Source organism: Jatropha curcas, chromosome 8, assembly GCF_041381405.1.
Source record: "Jatropha curcas cultivar XTBG-Jc1 chromosome 8, XTBG_Jcur_1.0, whole genome shotgun sequence".
In the NCBI taxonomy this organism is placed as follows: domain Eukaryota; kingdom Viridiplantae; phylum Streptophyta; class Magnoliopsida; order Malpighiales; family Euphorbiaceae; genus Jatropha; species Jatropha curcas.
The window spans coordinates 132,936-155,507 of NC_143158.1; the positions used below are offsets into that span (position 1 = coordinate 132,936).

The 22,572-nt window shown below is 35.6% G+C and overlaps 4 protein-coding genes and 1 long non-coding RNA gene across 8 annotated transcripts; 3 read left to right on the forward strand and 2 right to left on the reverse strand.

The window, feature by feature from the left end:
* Positions 1 to 60: 60 nt before the first annotated feature.
* Positions 61 to 2,171, forward strand: LOC110009925 (uncharacterized). Its single transcript, XR_002284803.3, has 2 exons — positions 61 to 1,345; positions 1,728 to 2,171. It is a non-coding gene; the product is annotated as an uncharacterized LOC110009925 (long non-coding RNA).
* Positions 2,172 to 3,910: 1,739 nt separating this feature from the next.
* On the forward strand, positions 3,911 to 9,470 carry LOC105637452 (uncharacterized). Its single transcript, XM_012220916.4, has 15 exons — positions 3,911 to 4,217; positions 4,919 to 5,046; positions 5,168 to 5,239; positions 5,319 to 5,432; positions 5,575 to 5,643; positions 5,729 to 5,785; positions 6,501 to 6,554; positions 6,754 to 6,804; positions 6,999 to 7,061; positions 7,361 to 7,525; positions 7,602 to 7,757; positions 7,930 to 8,010; positions 8,094 to 8,155; positions 8,284 to 8,414; positions 9,210 to 9,470. The coding sequence occupies exons 1-14, from the start codon at positions 4,040 to 4,042 to the stop codon at positions 8,363 to 8,365; spliced, it is 1,332 nt and encodes a 443-aa protein (XP_012076306.1). The 5' UTR covers positions 3,911 to 4,039; the 3' UTR covers positions 8,366 to 8,414; positions 9,210 to 9,470.
* A 661-nt stretch (positions 9,471 to 10,131) lies between these two features.
* On the reverse strand, positions 10,132 to 12,955 carry NAC038 (NAC domain containing protein 38). 4 transcript variants are annotated; one of them, XM_020680995.3, is made up of 4 exons: positions 12,885 to 12,955; positions 12,313 to 12,526; positions 11,959 to 12,230; positions 10,132 to 10,948 (listed from the first exon to the last, which is right to left on the reverse strand). In XM_020680995.3, exons 1-4 carry the CDS (start codon positions 12,885 to 12,887, stop codon positions 10,403 to 10,405), a joined length of 1,035 nt encoding a protein of 344 aa, XP_020536654.1. In that variant the 5' UTR covers positions 12,888 to 12,955; the 3' UTR covers positions 10,132 to 10,402. The 4 variants fall into 4 exon arrangements, with proteins under 4 accessions (XP_020536654.1, XP_020536653.1, XP_012076307.1 ...); XM_020680994.3 differs by lacking the exon at positions 12,885 to 12,955 and adding an exon at positions 12,802 to 12,875; XM_012220917.4 differs by lacking the exon at positions 12,885 to 12,955 and adding an exon at positions 12,621 to 12,723.
* A 3,595-nt stretch (positions 12,956 to 16,550) lies between these two features.
* On the forward strand, positions 16,551 to 18,029 carry LOC105637455 (putative UPF0481 protein At3g02645). The gene has a single exon (XM_012220918.4). It carries the CDS (start codon positions 16,551 to 16,553, stop codon positions 18,027 to 18,029), a length of 1,479 nt encoding a protein of 492 aa, XP_012076308.4.
* A 680-nt stretch (positions 18,030 to 18,709) lies between these two features.
* Positions 18,710 to 22,252, reverse strand: LOC105637456 (RNA-binding KH domain-containing protein PEPPER). The gene is made up of 6 exons (XM_012220919.3): positions 21,774 to 22,252; positions 20,747 to 21,005; positions 20,485 to 20,633; positions 20,148 to 20,414; positions 19,518 to 19,712; positions 18,710 to 19,043 (listed from the first exon to the last, which is right to left on the reverse strand). The coding sequence occupies exons 1-6, from the start codon at positions 22,011 to 22,013 to the stop codon at positions 18,846 to 18,848; spliced, it is 1,308 nt and encodes a 435-aa protein (XP_012076309.1). The 5' UTR covers positions 22,014 to 22,252; the 3' UTR covers positions 18,710 to 18,845.
* Positions 22,253 to 22,572: the final 320 nt, after the last annotated feature.

Here is a 22,572-nt window from a genome sequence, read left to right on the forward strand (position 1 = left end):
AAGTAGGCTGTGTAAACGTATGCAAGACTTGCGGATCCAGCTAGCTATTTTTATTCCTTTTAATCTTTTCCAGCTATTTTATCCTAATAATCCTAGTCTAAACAACTTGATATTAGATCATAATTGAATCAAGTTGCCATTAGCAAGATCCTAAATAAGGCAAGTTCCATCATAAGGCTGCTCCTAGTTAATTGAAACATCTTCAAATTATGAATATGCTTAGCTATATATATTTTTATGGCCTGCCAAAATGCGCTGGGTTTTTCTCCGCCGGATAGGATATAGGATCACAAGAAAGTTTTAGATTAGAATTAACATCCTTGTTAATTATTTCCCAGTGATTGTGGTGTGGAGTTCAAAGTGATTATGCAATGGAATGTAGATAGGCGTGTAAATGTAATTGGGTAGCTGATGATGATGCTAACAAAGATTGATAAGATCGGTTGTTTTTCGACTGGGCAAGTGTGATGCGGCGGCCGAAAAACCTTGTTTCTCCCAAAGAAAAAGGAAACTGGGAGGCATAAAGACATGAAGGTCGTAAAGGTGATTGAGGATGCTTTGTGAAAGAATAACAGAAGGGTATCGATTAAAGCCCAAAAACATGCATCTCCACTTTTTTTCTGCAATTATTTTTCGTGACAGCTATTCCCCATCACTGCTACAACAACTAGCTGTGGCAACTAGCTGTGGGTAATTAGCTACTGTCAAATTGCACCCAACCTGTTAATTAAACCGACAACTACTAATTAACGGAAATAGAAATCATGACAACATTACTTTGTTTGGGCATGGCATGAATTCTCCTTGCTGAACAATATCTCTAGAAAGATTATATTCCCCCAAATTGACCTCCCTATTACAAAGTTAAAACCAAAGAAAGTGGGACACCAATGGGATCTAATTAAAAGGGTTTGGATGGATATGGCAATTTGACGTTGCTTTTTGCAGTTTGGCCCTTGGCTGCCACTATGGTCAATTTCTTTTTTCGGATTGAGATCCACCTAATTATTAGCCACCTCTCCTCTCTTTCTTTCGTCATCCATCCATATTAATTATTTCCGTCTATAAATAGACACTCGTTTTGCCACTCATCCCATTCTATGCATGTTGTGAAATGAAAAATTGCAGGGTATTTACGTGCTGCTGGAGGCCTTGCATGAAGAGGTAGAGAGTGTAATTCAGCCAAGGATGACTTGCCGGCCTGGCCTTGCCTGCAGCTATCTACAACACCCGCCAACGCCGGCAAGTTGTTTCTTTGGCTACATTGTACTCTTTTCTTCTCATGTCAGGCCTGCTATTGCTACCAGCCTACCACAGCATTACAGACAGCGGATTATTTCGAAAGGTAAACCAACCCATTCAATTAATTATTAATAATTAATCATATGCATGTGACGAATTAAGTTCCTGTCCTTTTCATCTATAATTCTGGATTCCTCTTCTCTTGCCCAGTTTTTTCCATTTTGCTATTTGGAATTCTAAAATTAATTATGTCTTAATTAAAATAAAAGAACTTATATTATTTGTGCTCAGTTAACCCTGGCTAATTCCTAAAACAGTGATGAACTAATTGAGCATAACAAAGATAAAGAAACTGTACTATGCTAGGCTATGGCTGTGCTATCTTAGGAACTCTCTTAAGTAAAAACAATCCCGATTGAGCGGTGGAAAATATCCAGTATAATTGAGTTTTTTTTTATTATTTTGTATTTTTATTTTATCTTAAGAGAAAAAAAGAAGCCCAGAATATATGGTAACTGATCGTATCCTGGAAGGGCCATGGCGAAGCATACATACAACAAAAGCAAATTACAAAAAAAAGGTAATCAAGCACGAGTCTGACGTATTTTCCAAGTGGCTGTCTAGTTTAAACGATAGAAATGTAAGAAAAGGAGTAATCCAACGAGAAGCCGTATAAATACGATGCATTGCATGCTAGTGACGGTGACTTGATGTCGCTTTTGGAGGCAGAGAAACAGATGGGCCATGTTTCTGCCCTAACTTGATTATTAGTTGAGATCTTAAAAATAATCAAAAGAATTATATCTGTACTGGTTAATTATATTACAATGCTGCTGTGTTCCAATTATCTCCACTCCTCAAGGAATATTTTCGGTTTTGTAATTTGCAATGTACAGTATTTTTAAAAAACATCATGGGTTGCAGCCACATATGTTATAGAAACAGATACCAGAGTAGTATTCATTAATTAATAATTACGTCTCCAACTGGAAGATAATTAATTACTGATAGCTATTTCACTAGAATCTTAGCTGGCAATGGCTTTCAACATTGTGACTTCACTTTGTTTTTAGTTAAGTGGTAACTATCATTGGCTTAATTGACCATGATGCTTAATTTTGTTTATTCAATGTTTGAAATATATTGGCTTGATTAATTCAAATTCACATTGGGTAGGTCCATGAAGGGTCAAATCCTTCTTTGATAGACGTTGAAAAATCTCGTTATAGCCCGTTTGCTGTTTGCCAAGCTGAATAAACAGCTTTCAAAAGCTGGATACCGATTGTAACCTAGGCATATATAAATGGTAGACAATTTGCCAAAAAAGCGAAAAACAATGGCTGAAAGTGACGCACACTTAGCTAGTTGTTAGCCAATTGTTTCAACTTTTAAGTACATTAAATTAAAAAAAAAAAAGAAAAAGAAAAAGAAAGCTACGATCGTCGTTGAAAAAGAACAAATTCCCAATTGGGATCACGGTTGAAAGTTGAAAGGCAACTTTTTTATTTTTTAATGTAAATGTATAGTATTATATATGTGGACATTAATTTAATTTTCGTAGCCATCCCAAAAGGCATGGACAAAAGGATTTTTCAAATGAGCTGAATAAATAATTTTCATAGCCATCCCCATGCAAATGATGAAGACGTCACAAGTATATGTTATAATTGGGAAATTTGATTTTTGAGTTTATCTTGCAGTTATTTTTCTAAGTAAAACTTGTAATCACTTCATTCTATATAAAATACAATAAAAGATGTTATTCCTAATCCTACATATTCAGACAGTAAGGTAGCCCAAGCCCAAAACATCATTTCTTAAAATAACTAATTCGGATCCATTGCGAAAGCTTCCCTAATACTAGGCCTAACATCATAAATCACATTCTGAAACGAGCCCATGCAGTGCACGACACAAAGTCACAATTCAGAAGCGCAGAGTCCCAAACTTTTATTTTGAATTGACCTATCAAACGGCCCCACTCCTTTAGCTATGCTAAAAAGGAAATATATATATCTTTATATATTAATAAAGCATCTCTACATAAAGCAAACTGTTCACTGTTTAATTTATTTTTCACTCATCTTTAATAGCACTGTTTAAAATAGTTTGAAAGGTAAGTCGCCGTAGTTATGCTAATAAGGTAAAAGTGAATTTTTTTTTTTTTTAAAGGAAAATGATTTATAAGTTGAAACAAATAGAATATAACACAACACAGGTGTGTTTAACTTGTTTTTTTCAGCCTGTTCTAGTTAACGAAAAAAGAAAAAAGAAATGAATTATGTGTAAATTTTCTAAATTAATGCAATTGCCCATTAGTTAAAGAAAATGGAAATGTTGACTTTACGTCTTACATTTTGTTAATTAATATTTGTAATAAATAATCTTTGTCAAGGACCAAACAGGTTTTAGTTGGGGCATTTTATGGAAGTGAATATGAGGAGTCCGGTGGTCATGTCACAGCACCTACCCGCTCCTTTATTTATTTTTTATTTTTTTTGTGCATACAAAAATAATTCAAAAATTTATTACTCACCTAGCAAGCCGCTACCTGTCTATTGCCCGCACTGCCTCCATCCGCTTTAAGTCCATACAAGAATGGACACGTGTCAGTTAATGAATCAAAATTGTAGAAACATAAATAATCTCCGGTGTGCTCACATTTTGAATCTCGTTGATATTTTTTTATAATAACACGTTTATAGGTGGTGGAGCTAACCTCCTGGAATCAACCGGATATATATATTGTTCCTTTTTCCTTTCGCTTTTGCAAGTTTGGGTTGGCTTCTTTGGCTTCATGTCGGTCTCAAAGCTCCTGGTTTTTTCGCTCCTTCTTGCCCTAATTTTCTCCGCCGTTAGGGCGGAGGCGGATGTTTCAATCCAAACCGATAATCAAGTCATTGGATCAGACGCCGCTGATTCCTCTGCTTTGAAGATCGAAATTGACCAACTTAAGTCTAAGATCCATGCACTTGGTTCGTTTGCTTCTCATAACTCTAGTATTGCTTTTTTTTTTTTTTTTTTTTTTTTTTTTTTTTTGAAAAATCGAATCATTATTGTGTTGTATCCAAATAGTTCGTCAAAGAGGCAACAAATTGGAAGTATAGATGTTGAATTTGTATTATTTTGAATGTTAATGCTGTCCTTGACTTGGTAAAGCATAGCAGCCTCCCAGTTAACGTTTGATTAGATTCTAATTTTGTTTAATATTCAAGTGCTTTTTGTAGCCGAACCTGACAAGCATAAATCTATCCTAGCCTTTTCAATTTTTCACCTCTTGTTAATTTTTCATTTAGATAGGATGTGTTATTCCATGACATAGATAACTAATGGAATTCTGCCAGATGTTGCTGTGTTTGATTTTTTCATACTAGGACTAGGAAAATGGGCCCAAAGAATAAGAAAAATATCAACATTGTTACCACCACCTCACTTCTTATCGCTTCATTGGTTATAATTCCTATTACATGTGAATTTCACAATAGCAATTTGCCATGATGTAAGCAGGATTTGACTTAAACTGTAACGACTATGGGAAATGTGTGTCAAATATTTACTTTTACCTTTTTGACTTATAAAATTTCCTACCAATTCTAGATGTCTTATCGAGAAAGCTTCTAACAGTATGATGTACTTTTTATATTTGCCATTATCCCTTGATTATTGGAATATGAAGAATCCCACATTGATGAGAAAACTCGAGAACTGAAGAGCAAGGATAATATATTAGCACAAAAGGAGAAAATCATTCAAGACAAGTCAGATAGTATTGTGTCCTTGCAAAGTGAAATATCTTCCCTTCAGGTAATTGTTTTATGCTTTTACTATTAAAATCACATGTTCAAGCATAAAAATGGTATCCTCACGATATATGAACTAATATTTGTTTACATATTATATGAACTAATATTTGCTTGTTAAATAGAAAAAGGGGAAATTAGACACTGCTGAGCAGGTGGGAAAGGCTCATGCACGGGCTGGCGAACTGGAGAAGAAGGTCGAAATAATTCTAGATGTATAAACTACTTATTGTGAAAAAACGATTGGATGGTTTTAACTGGTACTTCTTCCTGCAGGTTGCCGAACTGACAAAGGAATTAGAAACACAACAGAGGCAGAAAGATGCCCTGGAAGCACAAGTCAGTGGGGCTGAAAAGAAGATTGGTGAATTGAACTCAAAATTAGAGAATGTAAGTTATTTCTTTAGCTGGATTCAATATATTGATATATCTTCTGTTTTATTACTTTGTTAGGGACTTTATAATTGTGATTTGTTTAATATTTCCCGTGAATTGGGGTGATATGCAATCATGTATTGTGTTCATTCCACAGCTTCAAAAGATTAATGATGAACAGAAGAGCAAACTTCGAAAGACAGAACGTGCTCTTAAAGTTGCCGAGGTATAATGCTACTTACGAGTTTCCTGTGCAATTATTTCATAGTGAGGATTCTTATTTGCTGTTAATCTCTAATTATTTTTTGTAGGAAGAAATGATGAAGGCAAAGTTCGACGCTACTTCGAAAACTAGAGAGTTAATGGAGGTAAAAAGGGAACACAGTGCAGTTTCTTTTGCAGTCCACTTTTGTATGTCCATATAACTTTATGGACATGTTATGATGTTTAGAAAATCTTACATCCAGTTCAATTTTCTGTTTCTTCATTTGGTTCCTGTTCATTCTTGTGTTTCATCAAGTTAAAGATTTTCTGCTTTAAGAATTTGATGTTATCTCCTAGTTGCAAAAATGGGGAAATAAAAAACTGTATGTTAATGAAGGTTTTTATATTAGACACACCTTTGTGTTGTAGATAGAACCCTCCTCCAACTATACGAAACACTATTTGGCCAGTGATGGAACATGGTCTTGGCAATAACCAAAAATAAGGCCTATTTTTGGATCTGGCATTAATAGTAGAAGAGCATTTCTTTATTACTTAAAAACCATTTGTTATTTGTATGGCATTGGGTGTGTAGAAATTGTAGAAAGAATGGGCCTGTAGGTGTCATGAGTCTGCATGTTAGATGTTTTATTGTGTAGCATTGTACTAGGTACTCATTTTGTACAAGTTAGCTTTTCAGTCATCGTTTCTTAATTATATTGTCATAGATTGTATATTCTGTATTCAGTCACAGGTTACTTTTCAATAGATGATATGTTATGCATGAACATTTTGTTTGTTTAATATGTAAATATTATATGACAAAATATAGACTAGAATTTGTTGTGCAAGCTAATTATATTGTTGATATACACTCAGGTTCATGGAGCCTGGCTTCCACCTTGGCTTGCTGTACAATTAGTCCGTTTTCAGGTAAATTAATGGAATGCTATTGGGCTAGTAGTTTAATGGTCACCTCATAGTGCAGGAGATCAAGGAGTTTAAAAAGCCTGGTTGCTACCTTTCCATTTCTGATGTTCCCAAAGAGAGAAAATTTGATGGAATGCGTTATTTATACCATAAAGCTACATATGTGCATTGTGATATTGATTTTTGGCAATATTTGGTCCAGACACATTGGAATGAGCATGGAAAGCCTGTCATGGAAATGGCGATTCAAAAGGTATATTATTTTCTGGTTGCAAAATGATGTTTTGTTTTTTTTTTTTTTTTTTTTTTTTTTTTTTCCCTCTTATGTTATTTGGTGCAGACTCACTACTCAAACAATGACCAGAATTGAATACTATGACTCAAGTGTAATATCATCTATCAGAATAAAATGTTATGGTAATTTAAAATGTTGAAATCTTCTTTTAGGCCATGGATAAAAAAGCTGATGCTGAAGAGTGGGCCAAACCCCACTTGGAAACAATTAAAACTGTAAGCTCTCTTTACTTATTCTCCAATTTTCTGCTCTATAATTTTGCTTAATGTAAAGGGTGGGCACCATCATTGTTGGAAGCGATCGCTTATTTCTTCCCTTTTGTCATAGACTAGATGTTTTGAGGCATGATTTTCTGTTCTTGCTAGGAGTTACTGAAATTTGGCTTTGAAAAGGAAAAAAAAAAAAAGAAATAAAAAGAAAAACGGAGTCAGTGGTTCTGTGCTATTTGCTCTCTGTTACATTAGCTTTTCTCTCAATGTTGTGCTTTAATTGTTTTCTGAACTGTTGCCTGAAGAAATGGATCCCTGCTGGAAAGGAGCAATGGTTACTGATAACAACTCATCTTGAACCACATGTTCAATCACTGAGTGCAAAAACAATCGAAGCTTTTGAAGCCTTAAAGACTGCAATAACTCCATACGTTGTCAGAGTACAAGAATTTGTCGATCCTCACTACCAGGTTTATATTACAATGCATAAAATTTTATGTTATATCTGCCATAAGTTCTATCTGAAAATGATTAATTTTATCTCAGGAAGCTAAGAAGTTAAGTAAGCCATACATCGATCAGGTTGTAACTGTGACAAAACCCCATGTTGATAAAGTTAGGGTGGCTCTGAAGCCCTACACAAAGCAGGCGGTTCACGCTTATGGGAAATTTTTGGAGTCCGCAACCACATACCATCAGCAGGTATCAGTGCTAAAGTTTATATATCATTGTTGCATGTAATGGTCCATTATGACTTGTGAGTATGTCAGTGAGATGAGTTGCTGGTTTTCTAATTTTCTTCTGACCAATTTTGGATAATAATATGAATTCAGGTTTATCTCGTACTAAAATTAACTATTTTCTTCTGACCAAGGTGCAAGGAACTGTACAAGAAAAGCTGAATAAGCATGAGTTGACAAGGCCTCTTGCTACTAAGGAGTTGATCTGGTTTACGGTATGGGATGACTTATTGTGAATCATCTGAGTTTGTTACTGGACAGAAGAACTAACCAACTTATTGGTCTTTTGATCTTGTAGGCCTCTGCTTTGTTGGCCTTACCCATCATCATTTTGTCAAGAATTTGTTCAGTCATTTTCTGGTCTGTTTCTTAATTACTCAATTATTCAATTTATTGATGAAATTTCTGGTTGTTTCTGTTTGTTTATATAATTGGTTTTTAGCCTATTCTCTGCGTGACATAATCTGCTGTTTACCTGACCTTCACAGCAAAAAGGCAAAGAAACCTACTCGAAATGCTAACGCCAGCCATTCTCGTCGAAAGGCTAAACGAGGGCATCCAGACAAGTAGAGAGCCTCAAGTTTATTTGCTGGTCTTCTCCCGTTGGGATATGTTTGCGGTAATGCCTTGTTATTATTGCTTTATAATAATGCTATCTGGAGCATTTGTTGCAATTACATTACTTTTTGTTTATTTGTTTACTTGAACTACCCATATTCTTTAAGCAACTTAAATCCTCTACCGGATTGACCATTTTGATTAATTTTCAGACTTTGTGGCTCCAGTTTTGCTGGTTTGGATTTACCCATGATTGAACCTTTCCAACATGTCTAAGATGCTTGCTTCTGTTCTTCAATCTTCATGTTTTGTAGATTGCCACTAATCACTTCTATTTTATGATGAGAACAAATCTTGGCGTGGTAAAATAATCCTATATATATATATATATATATTTTTTTTTTGTTTGCTCCCTATGATCCTATTTTTATTTTGTACTTTGTCTGCAATAAAGAACTTATGTAGAGATGGTATTGAACTTGTGATTCTTTTTGTGGTTGTCCTGAAATTAGGTATGAACAACTTTAAGCTTTTGCAATTTCTGTATTGATCGGGCAATGTTATGGGGTTCCCATTCGCTCCCCACATCCTATCCTCTTCCCCCTTTCTCCGTAAAAGCATCAAAGCAAGAAGGGTTATGTTGTACCTGATCTATTGCATTATGAATGTTTAATGATCCACTTTTTATTTGATAAGGTTGATGGTGTGTTGTGCATGCTGGCAGCGTGTGTACCCAGAATTTCATTATAGTAACTACCAAATGCCAAAATATAATCCCGTGATAATGAATTAATTTGTTGCTTGCTCCTTGCTAGATCTTTGATTGAATCCAACAGTTTATTTCTCTCTCTTGCAGACGGGGCTTGTACCATTTGCATGAGCTCTTGGATCTACACTGTTCAATCTGATCAAGAAGTACAATGTTTTTGGAGCTCCTGCATATTTATCTCTCTTTTTCTTTTCACGTTACAGAATGAGACGTCCTGAGGATTTTAGATGTAATATGGGTTGGGTTCATTAGCATCGATAGAGTTGTAGTTTATTGTTCTTTTTGTTTATTATTCTTAATTGACAGTTGAAATAATTATATAATCTACCACTTTTGTGTTGATTAGAATCGAATGATATCTGTTGCTGTTGCTTTAGTCTGACTTCGACGTCTCTCCAAATCAGTAGAGGCTTAAACTCGTTGCTCCCCCTTACCATATTCTTCCGTAGGAAAATACACCTTAACCTACTTTCTCTACAAGTGTTAGTTTCTTCCATTTAACGTACGTTTATGAATCCTTTTTCGATATTTCATCCATTCAGGAGTAATTTCTACTTTTCTAGTTTTCTCCCTTCTTGATCTAGATATGGCCAAGAGAGTAAGTTACCTCCAGGCCTTCTGAGACGCGGAGGAATAGGAATGCAGGGTTACGGTTTTGCAAATGGGCAGTTGTTTAGCACGTTGGAAACAATAAAAAACCGTAAGTGGGCTTTGTGTAAGTGGGTTGTATATGGTGGATTATGCCATGGAGATTCATGGACATTGGACAGGCTTCTCGTGGATGATAACAAAACCCATGTACCTTTTTTATTCTTTACTATTTACCATTTTTTCCAGTCCTACATGTTGCCCGCACAGTGTAAGAATCCACTCTAATACCAAGTAAATAATCATCAGGTGCAGAAAAGTCTTTTCCGACTAACATGTTGCAATATATTGTAGTGATAATTATATATATATATATATATATTAGATTTAATAAGCCTAATTACTGTGGATGCTTAATACGTTCTATTCCCAGCAACATATGCTGGCAAGAAATTTGAAGATGGATTAACTAGAAAAACATGATTCCCAATTTAAAAAGAAAAAGGAAGGAAAATAGAAAAGAAGAATCCAAAGGATCTCAATCCCTACAGTAAGACATGACTCTAATTGCTGGGTGGTATTTTACCCAATAATTGCATATCCTAAAACAGTGCACATATATAAGAAGCGACTAAAACTATATTGGAACTAAACATAAGTAGAAGATCTAGCAGCTGAGCTGTGGTATGAGTTCAGTAAGAAGGCCAGTAATTATCTAAATCCATGCAATGTTCGACACCCAGGAATCTGTTGGTTGAGGCATTTGCAGCACTGTTCATATCGGCAGCATAGGCATGAGCAGCCTCTGCAGCAAAGGAAGGAGCAGCGGTGATGATGGAAGAATTAACATCTTGTTGGTTGATGACTGCAGGAGGAGGAGGAGGAGGCTGAGGCTGCAATGGCCTATAAATGGAAGCCCCTCCAAGATTCAAATTCAAGCCAGAAATGGTGAAGGATGATCCTGGGGGTCCAAGTGGTGGGTAGTTCATTTGGGATTGAAGAGGCAGACTTAAACTGGTTGATTCACCAGCTCTGAGAGCCCTCGTCAGTTCTGCCAGCTCCGCTTGGCTCATGTAATTTCTTCCAACTGGAAACTGATAGTTATCTACTGCCTGCTGCATCATTACATTGGCTCCCATTTCAAGGTTGTACGGATTCACTGCTCCTCTTGATTGGTTTGATGGGTATTTTTTAGCTCCTGCGCTTTTCTGGAACACTCGGCAAACCACCCATTCGTCCTGCTCATCCAGTATGAATTCTTCTTATACAAAAGAAAATGATACACCAAATATTCTATATATATATATATATATCACAACTGCAGTTTTGTATGCCGTGTATATGATAACTTGGTTTATGAAACTCACAATAATCTAAACAAACAAGTGGATAGTTTTATTTACGAAAGCCAATTCCATCCAATATGATTTTCTTATAGAAAAATATCCACTAAATAGTCTTATATATAATTACTACTGCCACAAATTATAAAAAGAGATTTACACACACAGAAGAAAAAAAAAAAAATCCACGGTTGTTATGAGATTTTAATTTTACGTGTCTAAGCTCATCTTTTAGTTTTATTTTTCTTTATTACACGATAGCCAAAAGTTAAAAAAGAAAACCTAACTAGTTAGCAATAAAAAGAAAACATCAGTTTGATAATCTATAGAAAGAGAAAGTCATTCGATTTTATAATTCATATGAATGGCATTTTGTTCAACTCATAGTTTCAATTTTGAGGGATGGAATTGAATTGATTTGTCATGTAATCCAAAACTAATTTCATCCAAAACATGAAATCTCTGTAGTTATGAGCTTTACTTTTAAGAAGAACAGTTTTGGACATTTTTGTACTCTGATAAATTGAAAATTTTCAAAAATGTTTTTCAAAAATGTGTTGTTTTTCTTGGAATTTTGTTTAAAATTAAGTTATTTTTAGAAACAAACTGATACTAAATCATGTAATTTGTACTAATTTCCAAACGAAAAATAAAAACTAAAAAATCTGTAATACTTAAAAAGGTCTAAATTAAGTTGTCCATAATTTTACTGGCATTGTCTTTAAATTCTAATCTCAATGTTACAAAAACCTGCCATTTTCTCTTTCCTTTTGTTTCATTATATGTACTATATGAATGAGGTATACATACCTTTACCATGAAACCCTAAGTACCAACCCTCCAACACTTGCCAAGTGAAAGATCATTTCTAGAGCAAAACTGAATCGCAAAAGGACAAGTATTACCTTGGTAGTTCTAAAGGCAGATTTGGAGTGAATCCGATATTCATGCATGACCCAGTTGGTTTTCTCTCCTCGAGGGGCTCTCCCTCTATAGAAAACCAGAGTCTTCTTCATTCCAATTAATTCTGAACTCACACTGTTGAAGATCTCTTTGTCTTTTCCTGTCGTCTTCCAATATCCAGTATTTGTCGCTCTATTTGTTCTCACACCTGTTGGGTATTTCCGATCTCGAAGGCTGAAGAAGTACCACTCCTTTTCTCCCATTTTTGCCTTCCCTGCAGGTTTATAATTAAATTAGTAAGATAAGAACTTTTACACTCCACGCCTGGCTAGGGTTTTTGAGAAATTTATAAGTACCTGGAAGATCCCATGGTTCACACTTGTTAAGATCAACATCAGCAATAGCCCTTCCCGTGAAATTAGCATCAGAGATCTTGCTTACCAGGTAGCATGTGATGAGTTCCTCGTCGGTTGGGTGAAACCGGAACCCTGGAGGCAAACTCTCCTCCTTCCTATCAGCTCCTTCCATAATAATTTCCTTCTCCTTATTTCCTTTTTCACCCGTATGCTTCTGTACTAGAAATAAAAGGCATCAGTGGATATTTCTCAATTATTACAATTAAAACGCTAAATACAATCATCAGAAAATAATAATATTAACGAACTTTTTGTGCATGCTTAGGCTATTTTTGTTTTACTAAGAAAACCCTAGCTAGCTAGCCGGATGAAATATCTAGCTTCCTGAGTGACACGAAAGAAGAATCACCCAAACAACAACTCTCTTTTTCATCTAATTTTATAAAAGCTTAACTTTTTAAGTTTAATTTTAGAAGTAAAGTAGCTTACTTGCATGGGCAAGATTAGGTTTCGGTGTTTTAGATAAAAATATGGTGGACAGCGGACGTGAATGAAAACTTTTTCTTACTTACCATGCACAAGAAATCTGGGATTTTAAGCTTCTGATATGAAGAGATGTAAGGGAAATGAGTTAGGGTGTGTCCTGAAGATCTCACCTACTATGGGTCTTCTCCTACAAGGGAATGCTATATAATATATCTATGCTTTTACAAAATTATAGTTAATATGGAAAGTCTTCGAAGAAATCCTTTGTTTAGGATCCACACATGAGACACCTGTAGCTATTAAAATAATAAAATAGTCAGTCATTGATATTTACCATTTTGGCCTTATCGTCTCCAGCTAGCTCCTTGCTAGGGTTCATTAGTTTTGATTATATGGTTTAATTAATTAATTTCCCTAGATTAGATAATAGTTGGGTTAGTTTTTTAATTAAGATTCATAGTTGTGTTAATTCGCATAATTGATGAAAGAAAAGCTGGCAATTGGTTCGAAGGGTATAAAGAACATTATACATACTACTAGCAGTAGCAGTGTGGTGATATGATATTAATTTAGTTAGTAACCAAGAATTAATTTGGACATGCAAAAAAGACGAAGGTTATAACAAATGAACAAAAACTATGTCCACCGCTGCTGCTTCAAGTAAGCTCCCGTTTTCATTCATTCATTCATTTCGGACCAACACCGTAAGTGCCACGTCATTTGTGGGGCCTTCCCATCTCTACTCGTCACCATGACACCATTCCTTTTTAGGGCAGGCGTCAGATGAGAATATGAGAAGGAGAAGAAGAAGATCAAGATGCACTCACACTTCAACAACAGCTAGGGTTTTCCTTTTTTTCTTTTTACCAGAATTCTTTGACTCAAACCTAATATGAATAGCAGACACTCCTTGTTTAAAGATCAAGAATCTTCATTTCCTTCCTTGTTTTCTTGTTTGACCAATATTATATATATTCTTGTACTTACCGCCAGAAAAAAAATTAACCAATCAGTAATTAATTCTGCATTTGATAACAATACTGAGAATCTTCCTTTTTTTTTTTTTCTTTTAATTTTCGCTTTTACCGCTGTACGTAAAGTAAATACATGAGACCATTTACGTAAAGTAACCAGCTTTCATATTGATATCAAGCAGAAGGTTTAGATTAGAACTGAAAATCGTTCCTTTATATACAGCTTTTCACCTATTGAAATTTTCTAACATCGATTAAGAAGAATTAATATAGGCTTATTAGAATACACCCGTAAGTTATCTTGAATCTCATATATATATATATATATATATATATATATATAATCAGTGACATCACAGCTGCTTTAGAAAATAACTTGAGAGAAGCATATTTATGTGATGGTTAAGGCATAATTATGCAAGTTCAATAACTAATTCTGTCCTTATAATCAGCACCCTTTACGTGTTAAGAGGGTTAATTATAAATGTAAAGAAGGAAAATTTTGTTATAAGTGTAACTTCTGTGAAATTCACTCATCTCATCTAATATAAAGAGAGGGTTAGTTATGATTTTGCCAAGATTGAGAGGTTTAACATTTGAATTATTGAAGAAGATAAAGAGAAGTTAATGAATTAGACATCTATCACCATCTTTTATTTTCTTATCAAACACTTCAACTATATCATTTCATTATGGGGTCTTGATCACGTCTGCATTTTTCCAAAGACGACCTAGCCCTTAGCTAACCCTCATGAGGAAAATTCGTGATTGAATGGTAGGCTTGAAATTGACTAATTACAATTATTCAAAGACAAATGTTTTCAGAGAGAAGAACTAATATACTTCCAATGCATATATATAAACGTATGCCATATCAAGAAATTTATTTCTTGTTTGAATTTTAATTTGCGCTGCTTCTTATGCAATGATTTATGTTACTACTGTGTATTAGCGCAGTAAATTAATTAAAAACATTTGGGATATTCAGATCAGATTTCAATTATTGCATCCAAAATAATACGATCAGGGTTCAGGGATCAACTCCTGTATAGGTATGCATGTAGCCTGCAGTTAAGCTTATTCATCACAAATGGCTTCATTTCGTTGATGCTGGGCATTTAATTAGTTGAGCAATCCATCAACATATTAACATATTATTCTAAATCATTTTGTTATTGTGAAATTATAAACTAAAGTTACGTGTTAACTATATAATTACGTGGAAAAAATTAACATGACTATCAAATTCGCTTCGACGAAACGAGTAAAGAATACGTGTTTTACATCTTATTCAATAAATTATATCTAAAAATAGTTTTTTGGATGACTTTGTGGAGTTGAATGGTGCAGTGGTTGACAGGCATTTGTCATGAAGACTCTCTAGAAATAATAGAAAGAAACCCTAATTAAGCTAGTTGGAGATTCGTGGGTGGCATGCTACTTGTGAAGCACTTCAAAATATAATAAAGGACGGGTGATTTGTTTGTTTGTTGTTTGAGAAAGGTGGCAAGAAAAGGAGGGATAACTTTGTTTCCAAAGGGGATGCAAAATATTCAAAAAGGTAGTTGATGTCAATGTAGAAGTAGTAGAAGAAGAATAAGAAGAAGAAGAAGAAGTCATTAGGTCCATAGACATGTGTACCTTCTTAGTCCTTCTGTAATTCCCGACTTACAATTACTGATTCAATAAGTAAGTCCTTAGCGTATGCGTTTCGTTTCTTGCATTTCTCATTTAGAGTGCAATTTTTGTTAAAACTTAAAAAACACTGTACTGAACTACTCCTACTTGTATGTATATACACACACGTGTTAGGTTAGAACTTTGGCAGCATCTGGATTGCTTTTTAATTTTAGGGCATCGAACTATGTAATTTTTAAGAAACCATTATTTTAATCTCAAGCTGAAATTATTGATTAAAAAAAATTAAAAAATTATCCGTTTAATTATTTATTGAATCATTTAAACATATAAAATCTGATAGTTATTTATATCTAGTTGACTAGAATAAAAACTTTCCTTCTTCATCAGTTAAGGTCTAAATCTTACATTCTTAATGCATATATTAATTAAAAGTGATACGAGAGATTAGTAACTTTTAAATTGTTCACAAAAGAAATTAGACCTAAAATTACCCATAATCCATAATTTTTTATTTTTACTCGAAACTGTTAACTATGGTTAGAGAAAATATAATTTATATTAAATTTTGTGTTATTAATTCATATATGTTATGCATAAAATAAATAATTACAAATTACGAATTTGATTGGATTAAAAAGTCTTAAGCAAATTACATTGAGATTCAAATCCATGTAACTCAGAGTCTCAAAGCTGATGATTTTAAGTTTTAGCCCAATGATTGCATAATACGGCCCAATAGACTTATTCCTATCAGTCCAGTCCAATACTTATGTAACTGGAACTGGATTTCATTCCCTGTCTCTCTAGCCTTGGAAAAGAGAGTTTCGTTAGCGAATAACAGGAATTCTCTAAATGATTCTTTACCTAACAATGTGAAAGCAACTGGTTTTTTAACTAGAGCGATGTGGGTTCCAATCCCACATGCTAAGCTAGCTCGTGGTGATCATCCATTCGTGCAATAAAAACAGAAAGGACAAAATGTGATTTAAAACTAATATGTGCTTCAATTACATGATTCACGAGGCTAAGCCTGACAAAAGGTATTTGGTAGGAGAAATTGTCAGATTCACATACAAATCAATGAGTGTATGGCTAATTGCCTATATAAAGCACCAAAAGTTCGAACAAGAAACCAAAATGACTTCTTCAGCTTCAATCATCAATTCCATGTTTAGTGAGAATGAGTGGATTGAGCACATTCAGCAAAATCTCAAACAAGATTTGGAGAATGTTATCCAAATTCCTTTTTCCATCTTTCAAGTGCTTGAATCTGCAAAAGCTTCCAAGCCCGATGCTTACACGCCTCAATTGATAGCATTGGGACCCTATCATCACTTCCGATCTCATCTCTATCATATGGAGACCTTCAAGCTTGCTGTAGCTAAGAGGGCTGTTGAGAATTTCCAACTCTCTAGTATCAATGAGCTGGTTGAAAAACTGAAAGCATGTCTCCCGACTATCTGTGCAAGCTATAGCAGTTACTTAGTGGATGTCCACAAGACCGCCATGCCATGTATAATGGTCATTGATGGACTCTTCCTGCTGGAGCTGATTCGGAACAATGGAGTTTTTCCATCGATGCCTCAAAAGAACTTCTCGAAAGACGCAGTCATGCTTGAGAACCAGATTCCAATCTTGGCGTTAGGACAGATGTTGGAGAACTGTCGCATCAATGATCAGCTATCTTCCAGTTTTGTTCATTTTTGCATACAGCTTTCTCCACTCCCTGTGTTAGAGACTTGTCCAGCTGTGGCCATACGCCACTTGTTGGATCTCTTGTACAAAATGATTTGCCTTAAAGATGAGCCACTGCCTCCTTACGAGGCCTACAGCAGAATGTCAATCGACGAGATGGCCACTGTTGCCTGGGATCAGTTGAAAAATGATGGTTCTGGCATCTTTGCTCCTATAATAAGCTCCGTGGACCGAATCATAACTGTGTCTAAAAGACTTGGGATTTCGACGTACCTAAGGAAGGTTTTCGAAGAAGATGAAGCTTTCAGTCCCACAGCGACGCAGCTCCGACGTGTTGGTGTGGAATTCTGCATCACAAGAGGCGGTATCAGGAATATTAGTTTCGATCAGGATGACAAAAGCTTTAAGTTTAACCTTCCAGTATTTACTTGGAAGCCGAATTGTGAAGTGGTAATGAGAAACCTGCTGGCATACGAAGCCATGGCAAAGTCAGAGCCCCCGATTCTTACTCGTTACACCCAATTGATGAGTGGGATTGTACGCACTGTAGAGGACGTGAAATTGCTCAAAGACAAGAAGATCATTGTTACTGTAGATGAACAACATGTAGACTATGATGACATCGTGCAACTCTTCAGTGGGATCATGGGCAAATCCACCATTAATCTTGAAGAAAAGACCATTTTAGATGATCACATTGAAGCTGTTAACAAATACTACGATAATAACCCAAAGATTAAGGCATCTAAGCTCTTCAAAAAGTATGTTAAATTTTCGTGGAAGCTTTTCATGCTTCTTGCTGCTATATTGCTTTTCACCCTGTTAGGTATTCAGACATTTTGCGACATCTACAACTGTCACAGCCTATTCGGAACCACCTATCCTGTGAATGGTCTGTCTTCTTCGAGATCCTCTTTCTAGCTATATTGTATACCATGTGGTGTCTTTCTTAGTTCCTAGACAAAAATGTATCATCTCCATGGGAATAAAAATAAATGCAAGTATGTATATTCCGCAGTATCTAAGCTGAGGAGCACCTTCTGTTTCTACTGTTACAGACACAACAATTACTGTTTGAATTCCAGGAAAGAAAATTATGATTATATTCCAAGTTGCATGACCATGATAATCATTTTTGAAACATAAATTATGCAATGTGTTAATCTTCAAGTATAAATTTCGTCTGTACAGGTTTAGATGAAAGTTGAAAACACTTATCCATTTGTACACATGTCCAGTAGGCAGTAACACTGTCCCTAGTTGTTGAAAATGGTGACAGGTGATTAGTACATATCTACCTACTTTTGGTTGCATCCAGACTTCCAAACAAACAACAGTAGAATAGTTTGAATGCAAGGGACCAAGAGAGAGACCATCATTTGCTCATTCAAGTCAGAGAAAGTCATCCTCCTTTGCTGACTTGACTCCGGTGGTTGCAAACTTGCAATGACATTAATAAATCTTTAATGATTTTGGCCTATAGCCTTTAATCTATAGACCCATTTATCGGTTAAACATGCACGTGAAAAATATCACATTTTCTGCAAGTCTGGCCACTCAGCCCAAAAATAGGCCCAGCCCTTAGGTATTTTTTCAAGTAGTTTTGTGAAGGTTGAACAAGTTTCTATTATCATTTATATGTACAAAGTTTTTTTAAGATGAAATATCAATAATTTAATCAATCCAAATTGCAAGTACCAAAATATGTTTTCCTACAGAGACATTCCAGAAAGTAACTCAAAATCTGTAGCTGCTATAACCTCCCCCAGTGGGAGATCCATATCCTCCTAAACTTGAAGATCCATAAGCTCCTAGATGTGACGTAAACGAAGATGAAGGGTAGTTGGTTTCTGCTACTTGTGAATAGGAACTAAACCCGGCATCCATCTTCCCATACACACTTGGTGTCGGCTCCTTCTGGTTGTTAATAAAATCCTACAAACAAATTTGCCCAACGTGGACGATTAGTTAAAAAGCTGTCACACACACACACAGCCAAATCCATTTCTTTCTCTACATTAAGAAAGAAGATAATGGCATAACAGAACATTGAGCAGACAACTCATCCACAGTTGATTAGAAAACCATAATGAATTAACCACACTGATGGGGTCCCATAACGTAAAATAAGAAAATTTGTTAAGATATGAACACAATAATTTTTCTTTTAAAGTTTCCTTTTTTTTTTTTTTTTTTTTTTTTTGGAAAAGGGGGAAGCTTCACGCAAATTAACAGGTCAGGGCTAAGATTGTAAATGGGAAAGATAATACTGTCAATGAACAAACTCAAGGTCCTAAAATATGCATATCAGAAAGCCACAAAGTGAGGCAAAGGAAAACTATAGCAAAGAAGGAAAAAAGAAAGTGAAATGCAATAAAAATGCCCGATCTCATTATTAAAGACAATTACCTGAATGAGCTGTTGAGCCATCTGAACCTGAGAGGTGGTACCCTTGATTTCAACAGTAATCTCATCAGGTAAACCTCTACTCTCCTGTATTGTAAGGATTGCTCCACTAGTACGACGAATGTAGGCAATATTTGATCCACCAACCCCAATGATATCCTCAGCATATGATAGAGGTACTTGCATTGTTTGTGTCATCTAAATTAATAAATAACAGTGCTCATCAAGATCAATCACAATATAGCAAGGATATCTGATATCATGCCTCTAAAAGCACAATACAGGAATCATCGACATTCTAAAAGATCTTCTAATGCAAAGAGAAAGGAAACTCTGATGCTGAGTGAAGACTTTGCCACAAACTAGTTAAGCCACATATCCTAATCTAAGAGTACAGGAGCCCAATTTCCTCCCTCTAAGCATGTTAACTTCCACAGGAAACAGCACGATAAGGAGAATGTTTTTTTTTTTTTTTTTTTGGGTTAATTTTTTTCCAACATTTTATGCCTCAATGGCTTAGAATTTGGTCCTGAAATATTTCTAGGGAACAAGGCTGGTTGACCAATTAACCACTTTGACATAATCCAATAATTCAAACATGTTTAGTAACAATAACTGAAGGATTAAACCCACCTGGGTAATTATAGGAGCAGCAGCACGACCGAGTCCTGTTGACCGTAATCCACCAAGTGCAGAATCTTGTGCATAAAGTGACAGTCCAGATTGCAGTATTTTTGAGTCAAGATGCATTTCGCGCTCATATATCGAAGGATCCCTCTTCAAGGACAAGGAATAATCTGAACCAATCCCAATCTGAGGAGCGGGAGCTGAATGGATTGAGGGCTGAGGTTTATCATTCCTGATATCTGCAGAGCGTTCCTGGGAAATTGTTGCATTATACTGCAATGAACTAAGAATTAATTCATGATTCTAACAATCTCAAATCAAGAACTTTGACAACTGAACTCACAGTCTTCTCAAACATAGGAATGACGCTATGATCAACCAAGAACTTCCTCAGGTGTCCTATTACTGCTTCTAATGCTTCTGAAACCTTTTGAGCTTCACCATGTATCTCCACTACTCTTTCTTCTGAAGTAGCATATGAAGGAGCTTCCTCTACAAGAAAAATGAAGGCATTACACACCGCCTATTTGGAGTGAAAAAGAATACAGTAAATAATAGCATGCAATTGCTTAACTGAAAAACATTTACAACTGCTAGAAGCACACCTTCTGCTAAAACACGCACAGCAGCACCGGTGCTTTCCTGTATTGATTTGATTGTAGATCCGTGTTTTCCAATTAAGTTAATAGCCTGTGACGATGCAACCAGTAACCGTATGGAGCAAAAAGCAGCACCAGCAATTGCTGAACCTGTACTGTCACCCTCACCAGCAGATAGACCACTAACACGTTTGTAAACTCTTATCACAGCATCCATGGCAGGAGATAATGCCGCTTCTGGCTCTTCTTTCGCAGATATTAAAACCTAAAAGAGCAAATAAAAATCACCACAATAGGCAATATGGGGTGCAATTGCTAGATAACAAGAAAATTACATGTAAATCAATTGATCTTTGCAAAGCTACACTACTCAAAGCCAGGAAAACAAAGATAATATAGAGGAAAAGTTGTCATGGTAGCAATAACCAAGGATGATAAGATTGCATCAACCTTTTTATTGAACTGCAAAAGGGGGCTACGGGTCCAACTTAAGTTCTAAATATGATGCAAGTAACAATAAAATTACCACTCAAAAAACATACATACAAACAGTAGGAGAGAGGAAAAATATCACAAATTTACATATGTTTAAAACCAAGCTCGCCCTCTTATGCGCTCTTGGAGTGGTGAAAAAACATAAGCACATGATTCATATGACTCATACTGGAGTTACAAGACATCAAGCGTCAACAAGTTAACAATTTCAAACGGCTATATAACCTTAGTTGATAACAAAAATTCATTGCTTGGGATAAGGGAACTATCGGAGGTCTCCATTTGGGCAACCGATGAGAAGCCGCAACTTAGGGTTTGCCTTTTGTAAACTATAATTGAAAAATCAAAACGTAGATATTGCATATACAGACCTAGTTTTACGAGATAGAAACTACACTATGAAAAGCAACACTAGAAAATGCTCGAATTCGACAATTCATGCCAAATAATAATAATAATAATAATAATAAAAGAAACAGAAAAAGAAGACGACTTTAACAGATGCGAATGAAAGAGTCAGTTAGGACAAGATACTAACGATGCGATCTGGAATGCCGAGGGGTCCTTCAAGGATGCGAATGCGGGCTCGGGTTTCCTCGCACATCTTCTTGATGAGCTCTCCCTTACGTCCAATTATGCTTCCGACTTTCACTACTGGCACAATCAACCTGAACACGTTGTTTCCGGGCCATCCTGGCCACTTTGGTTGAGTTTGTGCTTGTAACTGCTGCTGCTGTATTCCTGCTCCCTCTGCCGCAACGGAATTGATGGTGGACATTGCGGCGGCCTGATGCTTTGAGAAACTAGATTAAAAAAAAAAAAAAGCAAGTACCGGGGCAGGGGCTTCTCACACAGTTCAGAAGCGACTGAATGGCTGAACAGTCTTAACAGACACAGAACAAACGAAGACCGTCTTCTCTACTTTACTCTTGTGACTCAGGAAACGCAGGCCACAGATGCGACGAGGCTAGTCCCGATTCCCGACTCACGAGCCGTTCGGTCATTTATTCGTATGTATAAGGAAAAAGATGTAGTATGTACGATCTGCATCTAGCGTATATTGACGTATTTCTTTTTTTTCTTTTTTTTTTTTTGAAAGGATATATTGACGTATTATTACTGTGGTTAGAATAAAAAACTAACGAATAAATTTCTTCACAAAATTTGTAATTCCGAAAAAATAAAAGATTAACCTTTTGGCTCAATCTGTTCACTGAATTTATTACTTCCCATCAATTTACAGTAAAACAGTAGCTTGTGGGATCCTATGAAATTACAAGTTTAGAAGGTAAATTAAGTGAAAGTTATTCTTTGAATCTTTTCGTAATTTACAAACT

Excerpts from the sequence above, each read along its gene's own strand:
- LOC105637452 (XM_012220916.4), top strand. The coding sequence starts at position 4,040 with ATGTCGGTCTCAAAGCTCCTGGTTTTTTCGCTCCTTCTTGCCCTAATT. Across the intron at positions 5,644-5,728 it reads GTGCTCTTAAAGTTGCCGAG|GAAGAAATGATGAAGGCAAA; the intron begins GTATAATGCTAC and ends TATTTTTTGTAG. Across the intron at positions 8,156-8,283 it reads ATTTGTTCAGTCATTTTCTG|CAAAAAGGCAAAGAAACCTA; the intron begins GTCTGTTTCTTA and ends TGACCTTCACAG.
- NAC038 (XM_020680994.3), bottom strand. Across the intron at positions 12,231-12,312 it reads TGAACCATGGGATCTTCCAG|GGAAGGCAAAAATGGGAGAA; the intron begins GTACTTATAAAT and ends ATAAACCTGCAG. Across the intron at positions 10,949-11,958 it reads CTGCCTTTAGAACTACCAAG|GACGAATGGGTGGTTTGCCG; the intron begins GTAATACTTGTC and ends CTGGATGAGCAG.
- LOC105637455 (XM_012220918.4), top strand. The coding sequence starts at position 16,551 with ATGACTTCTTCAGCTTCAATCATCAATTCCATGTTTAGTGAGAATGAG.
- LOC105637456 (XM_012220919.3), bottom strand. The coding sequence starts at position 22,013 with ATGTCCACCATCAATTCCGTTGCGGCAGAGGGAGCAGGAATACAGCAG. Across the intron at positions 21,006-21,773 it reads TCGGCATTCCAGATCGCATC|GTTTTAATATCTGCGAAAGA; the intron begins GTTAGTATCTTG and ends TTGCTCTTTTAG. Across the intron at positions 19,713-20,147 it reads CTGCTCCTATAATTACCCAG|ATGACACAAACAATGCAAGT; the intron begins GTGGGTTTAATC and ends TTATTAATTTAG.